The sequence below is a fragment of the Desmodus rotundus genome, chromosome 6 (genome assembly GCF_022682495.2).
Source record: "Desmodus rotundus isolate HL8 chromosome 6, HLdesRot8A.1, whole genome shotgun sequence".
Classification (NCBI taxonomy): Eukaryota; Metazoa; Chordata; class Mammalia; order Chiroptera; family Phyllostomidae; genus Desmodus; species Desmodus rotundus.
The window spans coordinates 6,464,661-6,478,099 of NC_071392.1; the positions used below are offsets into that span (position 1 = coordinate 6,464,661).

The 13,439-nt window shown below is 46.1% G+C and overlaps 1 protein-coding gene across 1 annotated transcript in view; it reads left to right on the forward strand.

Moving 5' to 3' along the window:
- The window catches only part of AOAH (acyloxyacyl hydrolase), a 146,211-nt gene that overhangs the window by 13,940 nt on the left and 118,832 nt on the right, over nt 1-13,439 (forward strand). Inside the window, exon 2 of the mRNA XM_024563089.4 lies at nt 3,068-3,163. Coding sequence (XP_024418857.2) covers nt 3,068-3,163 — 96 coding nt within the window. The remainder of the gene's footprint in view (nt 1-3,067; nt 3,164-13,439) is intronic.

Genomic DNA, 13,439 nt, shown 5'->3' on the forward strand with positions numbered 1-13,439 from the left:
AGGAGGGCAATGTCTGGGAGGGAGGACATCAGAGTGGCGCTTAGCACCAGCCCTGGGTATTGAGGATGAAACGCTGGGCAATGGAGGAGACGAGGAGGTTTCACTGGAGTTTGAGGAGGATCTTGAATGACCAGGCAAAAGCACGGAGGGTCAAAAATAGCACACAGAAATATACAGAGGCTTTCAGCAGGTTGGGCAGGAATACAATGAGGTCCCTCCAGTGTATGGGGCTCTTCTGAGTGAAGTAACATTTGCTTCATTTTGGTCCTTCCAAGTGTTTGTCATCTCAAAGACTGGTCAGTTAGGGGAAACTGAGGCAGCACAACAATCCACAATTATCTTTGTGTGCTCCTTTGTCACTTCATCTGAACAAGAACATGACATCAAGTCCATATTCACCCCAAGAGGCTCCCTATTCATTTGAAAAAGAGTTTTCCCGACTCATGGGTCTGGAACGATTCGGGGTGCATCCTGAAAGCTCCATTCCGGCTCAGCCACTTAAATCACACAGGCTACTTGTCATTTGCTTCTTTCCTTTGAAGGTGCATGCTGAAAATGGTCTGATCATTGAAAACTGCAGCGAGCCAGGTCTGGAGTAATCGGGGTTTTCCACCATTTTTAAGAAGGCATGGAAAATCATAAAAGCCACAGACTAGGTCTCAGGCAGGATTGGCAGTGGAATCTCCTCTGCTTGGTGTCTGCCCAGGTCTCCAATTTTTATTCTCAAATCCCTACACCTGCTGTGCTTCAAGTCTGTCCTGGTCGTCCAGCGCTGCAGCTTACCGACGAGACGCCGTATGAAGCGATGGCTGTGCGAGATCTCAACCCCGTCCCCAGGACGTTCTTCTGTGACCCTGAGCGGCACGCCGGGGCCATTTGCTGTAGACTCAGCAGGAAAGGGTGCTGCTGGTTTGACACCAGAGTGAGTGGGGCAGCCACATCCTGTAATGAGACTGGAACAAAGAGTAAGTGACGCTGCTGCCTGGGAGAGGACTGAGCCAGAACTCGGCAGCATGTGCACCTGTGAGCCCACTCCCCGGGGACCACCCCCAGCCAGCAACCGACCGGGAAACATCGCTCAGGTGGCTGCTTCTCCTCTTAGTTCACTTCAAGTCAGCCAACATCTGTTGCCCGCTCCCCACCACTGCTCCAAAGCTGGCCCTGTGTCAGGTACTCAGAGTTAGAGGAAGACCCCATTTCCACCCTCCAGGGATTGATGGTCTAACTCTAAACTCTGCAACATGAACTCCCAGAAGGGGAGGTAACTTGTGCTAAGCCACTCCGTTTGCAAGAGACTGAGCCAGAGTTAGAATCGACGTTGTTGTTCTTTCTAGTTCAAAATGAACCCTCCCCCTTTGCTACCATACCCCACTGCAAATCTTATCACACTGCAATATAATGATTTATAATTGTTTTTCCATTGCTGTTAAAATTCGTTTAGCTCCTCCTAACTTAACGGGCAATTAGCAGAGACACAAGTCACATTGTGGCAGTGTATTATCAGTGTTGAAAATAGTCACATATATTAAATACACTTTATGTATTTAAAATAAAAGTAAAATTGGTTTATCTCTGGATGATTGGAGTGATAGTTATCTTTTTTATTCTGTTCTATATTTTTAATGTTCTAAAATGAGATCGCATCGCATCTATAACTTTTAAAAATTATTTTAAATATAAAATAAAATCGATGTGGAAGCGCTTTCTAGACCATAAAGCACCAGAAAGTATCAACTATGAAATTCATTGCAAGGTGATAAACCCCTCAATACACGGATTAGGTCAAAAGCACATCTCATTGGCCTTGACAGTTGATGGTGACAAATGCCCCAGCAAGGAGCTGCTCTCAGATGGTCAGGCAGTGGCTACCAGGGTCGTGCCACCCTGAGTGGCTGAGTCCAGCTCTGCCCAGCCTCCCCCGAGAGCCCAGAACACTGGTGCTGCAGCCCCGGCAGGCGCTGCCCTGTCTAGGGAGGTGCAAGCCTCCCAGTCTGTGCTGACAAGCCCTCATCCAACGGAAGGTTTTCTTTCTTCCTGCCTGGCGATGCCCCGTGGTACTATTCACATCTGTTACCTGCCACCTTCCCTCAAGGAGTCCTGGTGGAAATTTGGCTTTAATGACTCTTGCATGTGAATGTGGGTCCCCGGCTCCTTGAGCAGATGGATAATAGTGAGCTTACTGCTGAGCCAGGCACCCTGGAACTTCAACTCGGATTCAAGCTTTTGTTCGTCTCCCTGGAGACCAGCCTCGGCTAATAAGTGCTCTTCCTCTTGTCTCAGAGAGGCCAGCGCCTCTCCGCACAGACTTACTGGTGTTTGACTGACCGACCCCTTGGATAGAGAAGTAAGAGTCCCCTCCCTTTGGGCTTCCCCACCAGTTCAGGAGATGAAGGCTGGCGATAGACCCTTCTAGGAGTTGCAACCTAATAATTCTGAGCCTTTACACTTATCATATATCAAGGTTGCTGAAGGCATGTATTTCCAACTTAATCCACGGTTCCTTCTAGACACTCATTGTATGAGTACATGCCTTCAGGCAGTGTGCTCTGTAGCACTGAGGTCAAATAACGTTTTACAATAGCATTATGATTTAAAAGGCACGTTCGGTTGCACTGTAACCCTCACAGCAGCCGTATGGGAGACATACTGTTACATACTTTGCAGGGAGGGAACAAAAGTTTAGCAAGGCTGGATGGTAAATCCAAGAATGAAGTGCAAGACTCAATCTTTGCACGGTCTCCTTTAAATGGCATCTTTCTCCCACATGACCAAAAAAGAAGCGGAAAGAAAGCGAGACTCATTGACTCCCCCAAGGTCACATAGCTCACAGGTGGCCAAACTGGGCTGACAACCAGTCTTCCGACCCCAAACCCACAATCTCCTTACCACACTTCGCAAGTCACTACATATCACAGCAATTATGCCTGCAGTAGAGTTTCAAAGGTGAATGGCAAACAAAAGCTCTCTGTTTTGGAAAGGTTGGAATGCACACATTTCCCCTTTCCTTCCCAGGACTGTCCAGCATGGTTTTCTGCGAGACATGCTGACGCGATCTTCTCTCCTGCAGGGTGTGTGATGGTGGTGTCCGTGATTGAACAGCTGGCACAAGTTCACAACTCCACAGCCCAGGCCTCCATGGAGAGACTGTGCAGCTACCTGCCCGGTAAGGGTGGAAAGGGCCATGTGGCGGGGACCCCCTCTCTTTCTCCCTCATGAGTAACCCTGAGCGAGTTTACAACCAATCCGTCCTTATGGAGGGGCATTTGATTGTGATATTTCTATAAGTTGGTATTCTGTTGGGCTCCTAGAAATTAAAACAAACACAAGAAAATCACAGCAGGCAGGTTTCTCCTCCGACATTCCTTGCCCACCATGGCAGAATACTGGTGGTCAGTCACGGTCATCGCGATCAAAATAATGAACAATTTTAATAATTTATGTTAATTTGACCACATACGCAGACCCCACATGAAGCTTTTGGCTGAGAAGACAACTGCTCTCCACACCCCACATGGGAAATAACAAACAACCTGGGAACATGCCATTGGTTTGAACTTGATCTCAGTAAAATCCTTATGTATTCTGCAAAACAAGGAGTTGATTGGTGCTTTAAACAAGGCATATGTTTGTGGTTCGGTCTCAGCAGAAAGAAAATATTCTTTTATCCCTTAAAGATACTGGTAGGTGAACAGTCACAATGAATAAACTTTCATGGGAGTCCAATGTTCATTTATTCAATGTTAAGGAACTAATTCATCGAGGGTGCCTTCCTTTATTTTTTCTAAGTAAGGCCGTTGGGCTAAAGGTGATTGTGTCTTTGATGTATAGCTCATGCTGTGCTGACAGCACCAAAGCGCTTTCAGAGAATGTAGTGCATGCAGCTACAAAGCCAATTTTTTACATTTTTTTACTTTATTTTTTTCTTTTGATTTAGTCTTTGTATTTTGTATGGTATTTTTTCCACAACGCCAAAATTTTTTTTAATTCAAAAATAAAGACTGGGAGAAGGTACTATACAAACACATGTGTTTACCAAATCCCAGATTCTCCATTGGCAAGATGTTGACATATTTACACCAGGTCCTTCTTTTTTGAGTTAGGATGACCTTCAAATGCCCTTTGCTCTCCCCTACTGCCAGTCCATTCTCCCACCTCTCTGGAGAGACCCACACTCATGAACTGAACGGGTATGGTTCATATCGAGCCTCATCCTTTCACATTCACTTGTGTGAACCCATACCCAGTGTATATAATGTTGTTCTGTGGTTGGTTCTTTTAACCTTTTCTTGGTAAACGAAATGTAGAAAATGACACAAAATAAATGAATACTTTTAACACCTTGTAAACATAGCTCAGGTGAAGAAGGAACACAGAGGTAGCCCCTCTAGAAGGCCCACCCACACACCCCACCCCATCATAAGTCCCCCATCCCCGTAAAAGGACAATGTCCTGGATTTTGCCACAATCATTTCCTTTCATCATGGCATGGCATTGTCGCCCAAAAGGACATTGCCAGACACCACAGTCTTGACCAGCTTTAAAATTTTTGACATCTATTTTAGTCTACAACTTTCCTCTCCATCCCTTCCTTTTCCTCGTAATTCAGCCATGGAATGTGCCTCGAGGAGTTTCCCTGGATTTTGCTGATTGCATCCCTGTGGTATAATTGAGTACATTTCTCTGTGCTCTGTAGTCCCTGAAAATTGGCAGCTGTGTCCGGAGGCTCGATCAGACTCCAGTGTGATTTCTTTAGCAAGACTTACACGTGCTGGTGTTTTCCTTCATCAGAAGGCCCTCGTAGTGGTTTTCTTTTTTCTCTTTTTGTGATGTTAGCAGTTGCTGATGCTCAGTGACCAGACCCATAGTTTGCAGGGGTTGCGAAGTGGTGCTCCTTTAACCTATCATTTGTATTTCATTTAGTAACTGAAATATCCAGGGTCCAGCAAAAACAACGCCCCCTTTTGATTACAAACCTCTTTTATTACAAAATCATAAGCATGTAATTCTGTGGCATAACAATATCACACTCGAGCACACTCTATGGCGTTTTAGGTGAAATGTTCACCTGGATTGCTGTCCATCTCGTGTGAGACACTCACGTGCCCTCCCAACCGCACTCAAGCAGGCCTCATTCTGTCGGACCTGGATTTAGAGACAGTTCCTGCCCTCACCACCGTATTTTACAGACAAAGTCCCTAAAGTCCCCAAAGTCCCTAACGGGGCTGCTCATACTGGAAAGGCAGGATAAACACTCACTTCTTTCGCTTTATTGGCCAGTTTTCAAATAATTCATTGCCTTTCTATTATCATCCCAAAGTAGTCAGTTAGCTTTCTTTAAAATGCCATTATGAACTCATGAATTTATACATATTTGATGAGTTTCTGTCTATTTCAACTATTACTTTTTTGAAGCTCAAATTGTCCCAACTTTGCCCAGTGGGAACCTCTTCTATTTGGCTCCTGGATCCTTTGACATTAACCTAAGTAACCACCACTGACAGCTTCCTCCCTAAGGGATGTGGCCAGGTGTTCTAAACCCGACTGGTACGTTTCTAACCTCGGGCTTGAGTTCAGTCACTTCCTTTAGAAGCCCTGGTTTCTTTGGGTGGGAAATAACATTTTAAGACCACAATCTGGATGCATAGGAACGCTCTTTGCTATTGAGTCGATCATTCTTTCTAAGCCTCTTCAGCAGGCACTGATAGAAATATATATATATACATACACATACATACATATATATACACATATATATACATATGTATTTACATATATAATTTTAAAATAATATATCTAATTAGTTCATACTGACACTTCAAATTCAGGACTACAGGATTTTTTTTTCTTAATCTCTTCTCTACATAACTGTTACCTGCTTCTTCCCACACTCTAAGTCCTAATTCTCAAGGACAAAGGGATCGATAGAGTTAAAAGAGCCCATAATTACTCATTTACCTATCCCTCTCTGCACACAGAGCAGCTTCAGAATATCAATTCTAGTACGACTACCATTAATATGTTTTATGATCATTGAGAGCAGTTAAAACGGGTTTTTTGCCTGTGCTTTTCCCGTTCCTTATTTAATCACCACACTACGTTATCTGAGTGTACCGCCGCTACATACAGACCCACCCCCCTCTCCCTCTCATTTCATATTCATCCCGTCAGCGGCTCTGAGACTGATGTTCGCCATCAGCCCTTACGAGGATGTCGGTCTGGTTGAGTTGCTGTCTCGAGCTCATTCCTCGGGAAGGGCCCTTGGGAAATATTCTCTGAATTTCTTGCATGTTTCATCACAAACTGTCTGTGCCCTTTCTACTTGAAAGTCAATGTTTTTCTGGATATAAAAATCCTTGGCACACAATTTCTTTCCCTAAGTAGCTTAAATACGTTATTAAAAAGCCTAATGATAATCTCATTTTCTTTTTCATATAAGTCTCTTTTTGCCTAGAAGTTCAAAGAATGTTTTTCCCTTTCTTCTGTAAGATTTAGCCATCTAACTAGAATAGGTCTCAGTGTTACTTGTACCTTGGTGCTCTGAGGGTGCACTGTGCTCTCGCAATAGGGGGTTTCAAATATGTTTCTTACAATTTTAGGAAAGTTTTTAGTATTTGTTCAGTTTCCTGAATTTGGTTTTCTTCAGGGATTTCTATTATTCACGCTTTGAATCCATCTTCTTTGCCTACCTTCGATATTTTGCCTATCTTTTGAATACATTTTATCTCTTTATTTATTTTATATCTTCATTTTTTCCCTCCCTTTCACCTTTCTATTTCTCTTAAGACATCAACCTTTTCTTCCTTTTTTCTTTGGTTCATTCTAGTTTAGACTTCATTTTTTAAATAATCTTGTCTCTTCCCTGAGTTCTTTTTTCCCGTATCTGTGTTTTTATGATTTTCATTTCTGTTGTTCTTTCATGTCTTACATCTTTTTACTAATGCTTCTTAGCTCATTTTGAAATATTATGTTCGGTTTTAATCCTTTTTTGGCATGGCTTTCTGGCTCGCTTTTGCTATCTGTAGGAATTTGGTTCTGTTCCTTATTCTTTTTTTTCTTATAATAACTTCGTATGGGAGTTGACCTAGATACATTTCTGTTGCTCATTTTTATATGAGATTAGTTTTCCAAAACTCTTAGAAAAAGAAGTGGTTCGGGGTAGCTTTTCTAAATTCACAGAGCTCCTGCTTCCGTTATTTCTGTGCAGTGTTGAAAAAAAGGGGGAAGCTTGCTCTGAGATTTTCTGAATCCATGCCTCTGCCCACTTTTTTTGTTTTAGTTGTCTTTACATTGTTTCTATCCTGTTCAATGCTGACCCCAACCTCAGCAGTTTCCCCCCACTGGGGTCCCTCTCCTACAACGGAGGCCTGGTGGGTCAGTTCCTTGACTGTGTCGGTGCCAGACCACGCTTGCTTTTTAGTGCTTCTCACCTGGAGCTCTGTGCTCACCTGTTACTGCCGCAGGCGAAGCCCCTCTGGTCCCAGCTGCTGTTCTTCAGTTGGCCCACCACACTTTCTAGCTGATACCTCTGAGTTACTTGAGGGGTCTCCTGTCCTTGGGTTTATCTGACATCCCATTGCTCCTCTCTACTTTCTTCCACAGACATTGATACCCCACAAGGTATTTGGCTGTGTGTGGTCTTACCTTGCCTAATTGTATTTTGGGGTAAGGGGCCAAGATTGCACCCTGAATACCAGCAATCTTGGTTTGAGTTGTTTTACATTCGGGGGGTGGGGGAAGAGAGAGAGAGAGATTTGGCAGAGATTCAAAGAAATTCCAAAACTCTACTGCCTCTACCATCATCTTTCCAGATCCATCCCTTGTGGGGCTTTAGGTTTATATCAGTGTCGGCTGTACATACAGCCCTGTAACTTCCACCTTCACTCCACAGGATGTGTTTGAGGTCTCTGTACACTAAGATGTCCAGAGCTAGGTCAAGCCTCTTCATTACTCTATGGTTCTTCACCATATAAATATTCTGCGTCTTATTCATCCATCTTCCTGTTATTGGACATCCACGATCTATTGTAAAGCTTACTTTGCATTTCCACACCTCTGTATGCGAGAGAAAGGAGGGGAATATTATGAAGGACAGCCATCCTTACCGAGACTGGTTTTGACTGGTTGTCATTTCCCTGTGATAGATCACACTGACAGATGATACCATTTGCACCTTGAGTTTCATTTTCTCTTTTAGGCACAGTTGTGTGGTCCAAAATTGAAAGGCTGAGTAATAATCTTATTTCCTAAATTATCCCCTCCTAAAATACTCGCAAAACGTAAGCAACCCAAACCAAGATTGCTGGGATTCAAGGGGCCATCGCGGCTCCTCCTGACTCATAACAGGAAATTTCAGAGTCTGCGGAGGTACAATGAGAGGCTGGAAGTCAATTCCGGGAAAATGGAAGCTGACATTTCACCGGAGGAGGCAAAGTGGGTATTTTGGTTTTCAGTGGTCGGTCACCTTTGGAATTTGGAGGAATTTCAAAGGATTAAGGAGGCTGTTACTTGGGGTAACTGGCATTGTAATAATTAACATTTCCCCCCTGGATGGAAATAAGGTGCTCAGTTCAGGCGAAAGGCTCTTTCACTTGGCAGAACAGACATAAAGGCAGGTGGGGATGATTGTGTGTTTCCTTTGATGAGGGTGATAAACCGTGCACAGAATGGTCACGTGAATTACGGGACAACAAAGCCTTCTCCTAGCTGAGGACGCCTAGAAAATATAATAATCCTGGGCCACAGTGCCACCTGCTCCCTGTATTGCCTTCTGTCTGGTGAGCTGGGAAAATGGGAGTCAGAGGACATGAGACCGTACGCATTAACACAGTTACTATTTTTTTTTAATGTGTGAAGCCGTATCGCTTGTACCGCCAATGCTAATCAAGTACAGAAACATAACCTCAGCCCAGAAAGCACAGAAGCACTCTTTCTGAGAAAAACCGCTCAGTACATCATCAGCCAGCCCTTCCCGTGCTGGGAAGACAATTTTTCTGAATCGTACAAAACGTTTCTGACCTTCAGCTTCTCGCACTGCGTTTGCCTCTGGCTGTCATTAGTAAACACCTTGGAAGGAGCTCAGACTTCTTCATGGAAAAAATGATCAATGGAATCACTCTCACTAGGGGTCAGAGGACTCACATGCCCCGAGAGTCTTGCTAGAACTTCACCTTCTCGGGTCACCTGTGCGGAAATCTTACCTCTGTATGGTAACACGGTAGTGAAAAACCCACGCGGACTTCAAATGAGCAAGGCTGCTCTCCTCTCGTTCTGCGGGCTCGGAAAATCTCCTTGTTGCCTGGAACAAACTGGCGCGGGCAAAAGTTGGTTTACTGCTGTGAGTACACAAAAACAGTTTATTCTTGTGTACTTATTTATTAGTTATTATATTATGTTCCATACAAATGACTGTAAGCCTCCTTCTGCCCACCCCCATACAGCCACAAAGCTGGCTCTGTGGTCAGTTCACCTCACTGTGTTTCAAATTTCTCATCAGTTGTTAGTGTATATCAGTCCCTGCCACACCTGAGGTAGAGGAGGCACCAAATAAAATGCCCCGAGTGTGTCGAAATGCACACGACAAGTAACATGGGCTTTTGCAGTAAAGATTTTAAACTCTTGACAAACCTCTTACTGTGTCTGGAATGGTGGGCAAGTCTTCAGCTCTTTAAACCTCAGCGCCCGTTTGTACAAAAAGAGGGTGAAAATGACCACGCCCTCCAAAGGGTCTTGGGAGGCAGACGTGATGGCCAACATGAAGGTGACTTACAATCTGGAATGTTCTAGGCTTTATTTGCACACGCACCCCGATGGATACACCTACTGTAGGGTGACTGTGTAATTACTCTTTTTTAACCCTTCTTTACCCTTGGCAATGGCCACTCCTTTTTCTATGCTGTTCCACAACTTTGTCACACTTCGGAAATTACATGCTCTTGTACCTTCCTGGGCACAGGCACAAGTTAACATTTTTACGTCATGTAGGTTACTGGCAAGACGTTAGTGCCAGTCTTTTCTTCCGGGGTGTCAGTAACAGTGAGGTGGCCACCTGATTGTGGCCACCAGGGCCTGTGTGGCTCTGTCCAGAGACTTTGCATATATATCTCTGCTCTGCTCTGTTCAGTGTCAATCTAGAATTTGGCTCTCGGAGGGCCATCTCATGTCACACCATTGTTAGTGCTCCAGGAGTGTCTATTTTTCCTCTCTCTCTCTCTCTCTCTCTCTCTCTCTCTCTCTCTCTCTCTCGTTGTTGATTTTAGAGAGAGAGGAAGAGAGACAGAGGGAAACATCTATGTGAGATAGAAACATCGACTGGTTGCTTCCTATACATGCCCTGTTGGGGGATCAAACCTGCAACCCAGGCATGTGGCCTGATGGGCAATCGAACCCATGACCTTTTGGTTCACAGAATGATGCTCCAACCCACTGAGCCACACCAGTCAGGCAGCCTCTCCCTCTGAACCATCACTGAACCCATCTGGGGAACCTGAGAGTTGGCCTGACCCTGCTCAGCGGGTGAGGACAACCTTGCTCCCGCTGAGCAAAACAAGGCTCTAAAAGTACCCACACACAAACAAACATGAACAAACAGCTCTTGCTTTACCAGGAAGAAAATGAATTTCCTCTGCCTTTCGGGCAGTACTGCAAGTTCACCAAAGAACACCCTAGTGTCAGTTTTTAAATGGCTCTGCTCTTGGCCACGCTCATTCCACGTTAGCAATACCTGAATCTCGCTTCCAAAGTGCTTCCCACATGATGTTGAATGCCCCAAACTTCCCAGCTGGGGTAGTGAGGGGGACTGCGCCCCACAGCTTACCTTTCAGGTGAGGAGACTGCAACCCAGCCAGGGAAGGAAGCTGGCGAAGCACAGAGCTGTTAGCCAGGGGATGAAGCGCGGGCCTCTGACTTGCGACAGCTTGGGGCTTCTACATGCCCTGCACCGCAGCCCCCTAAAAGGAGCACTGAGAGAGAAGAGCATATGTTATTTTTGAACAGTTATATTGAGATATAATCCACGTACCGAGCAATTCGCCTCATGTGAAGCGTGTAACTCAACAGCTTTTACTATAGTCCACAGCACGGTGCCTCCGCCAGCACAATCAAATTTAGAACCTTCCCATTATGCCAAAAAGGGACCACTCTCCTTCCCACTCCCCAAGCAACCACCCATCTACTGTCTGCCTCTGTGAATCTGCCTGTTCTGGGCCTTTCGTATCAATGGAACCCTACCAGACACAGTCCTTTCATAGCTGCCTCTCCCCTCGGGAGGATGCTGGTCGCGGCCATTCCCGTGTCAGGACTTCACTGCTCTGTACGCCCAATACGATTCCGCTGGGTATGTGAACTGAGCCCATTTTGTTCACCCGGTCATTAGTTTAGTGGACATTTGGACGGCCCGTTTCCACTCCGGGGGCTATCGTGAATACTGCTGTTCTGACCGTTCCTGGACAAGGTTCTGTGGCGATGTACGCCTTCGGGTCTCTGGGGTAAGTACCTAGGGAAGGAGGTGTTGGCTCACGCGGTAGCTCTGTGTTGAACCATTCGGGGAGCTGCCAGGCTGTTAGTGCAGTGGCTGCCCCGTTTCCCATCCCCCCAGCCCCCCAGCGGGGCGAGAGGGGCTCCAGTGTCTCCACAGCCTCCTCAACTGGTGTTATTAGCTGTCATTCCTATTACAGCGTCTCAACGTGGTGCCGAGTTGTATCTCGTTGTGCTTCTGAGTTTACATTTCTTCCACAGCTGAGCATCTTTTCACGTGCTTATTGGCCACGGCCTATCTTCTTCGGAGAAATGCGTGTTCAGATGCTCTATTGAAATAGCTGGTACGATTCAGTGAAGCCATCTGGGCCTGAGCTTCAAAGAGAAGCTCAGGCCCAGATGGCTTCACTGAATCGTACCAGCAATTTCAATAGAGCATCTGAACACGCATTTCTCCGAAGAAGATAGGCACGTGGCCAATAAGCACGTGAAAAGATGCTCAGCTGTGGAAGAAATGTAACTCAGAAGCACAACTGAGATACAACTCGGCACCCACGTTGAGACGCTGTAATAGGAATGACAGCTAATAACACCAGTTGAGGAGGCTGTGGAGACACTGGAGCCCTCTCGCCCCGCTGGGGGGCTGGGGGGGATGGGAAACGGGGCAGCCACTGCACTAAACAGCCTGGCAGCTCCCCGAATGGTTCAACACAGAGCTACCGCGTGAGCCAACACCTCCTTCCCTAGTGTACTTACCCAGAGACCCGAAGGCGTACATCGCACAGAACCTTGTCCAGGAACGGTCAGAACAGCAGTATTCACGATAGCCCCGGAGTGGAAACGGGCCGTCCCAAATGTCCACTAACTAATGACCGGTGAACAAAATGGGCTCAGTTCACATACCCAGCGGAATCGTATTGGGCGTACAGAGCAGTGAAGTCCTGACACGGATGGCCGCGACCAGCATCCTCCCGAGGGGAGAGGCAGCTATGAAAGACTGTGTCTGGTAGGGTTCCATTGATACGAAAAGGCCCAGAACAGGCAGATTCACAGAGGCAGACAGTAGATGGGTGGTTGCTTGGGGAGTGGGAAGGAGAGTGGTCCCTTTTTGGCATAAGTGGGAAGGTTCTAAAATTGATTGTGCTGGCGGAGGCACCGTGCTGTGACTATAGTAAAAGCTGTTGAGTTACACGCTTCACATGGGGCGAATTGCACGGTACGTGGATTATATCTCAATATAACTGTTCAAAAATAACATATGCTCTTCTCTCTCAGTGCTCCTTTTAGGGGGCTGCGGTGCAGGGCATGTAGAAGCCCCAAGCTGTCGCAAGTCAGAGGCCCGCGCTTCATCCCTGCTAACAGCTCTGTGCTTCGCCAGCTTCCTTCCCTGGCTGGGTTGCAGTCTCCTCACCTGAAAGGTAAGCTGTGGGGCGCAGTCCCCCTCACTACCCCAGCTGGGAAGTTTGGGGCATTCAACATCATGTGGGAAGCACTTTGGAAGCGAGATTCAGGTATTGCTAACGTGGAATGAGCGTGGCCAAGAGCAGAGCCATTTAAAAACTGACACTAGGGTGTTCTTTGGTGAACTTGCAGTACTGCCCGAAAGGCAGAGGAAATTCATTTTCTTCCTGTAAAGCAAGAGCTGTTTGTTCATGTTTGTTTGTGTGTGGGTACTTTTAGAGCCTTGTTTTGCTCAGCGGGAGCAAGGTTGTCCTCACCCGCTGAGCAGGGTCAGGCCAACTCTCAGGTTCCCCAGATGGGTTCAGTGATGGTTCAGAGGGAGAGGCTGCCTGACTGGTGTGGCTCAGTGGGTTGGAGCATCATTCTGTGAACCAAAAGGTCATGGGTTCGATTGCCCATCAGGCCACATGCCTGGGTTTGCAGGTTTGATCCCCAACAGGGCATGTATAGGAAGCAACCAGTCGATGTTTCTATCTCACATAGATGTTTCCCTCTGTCTCTCTTCC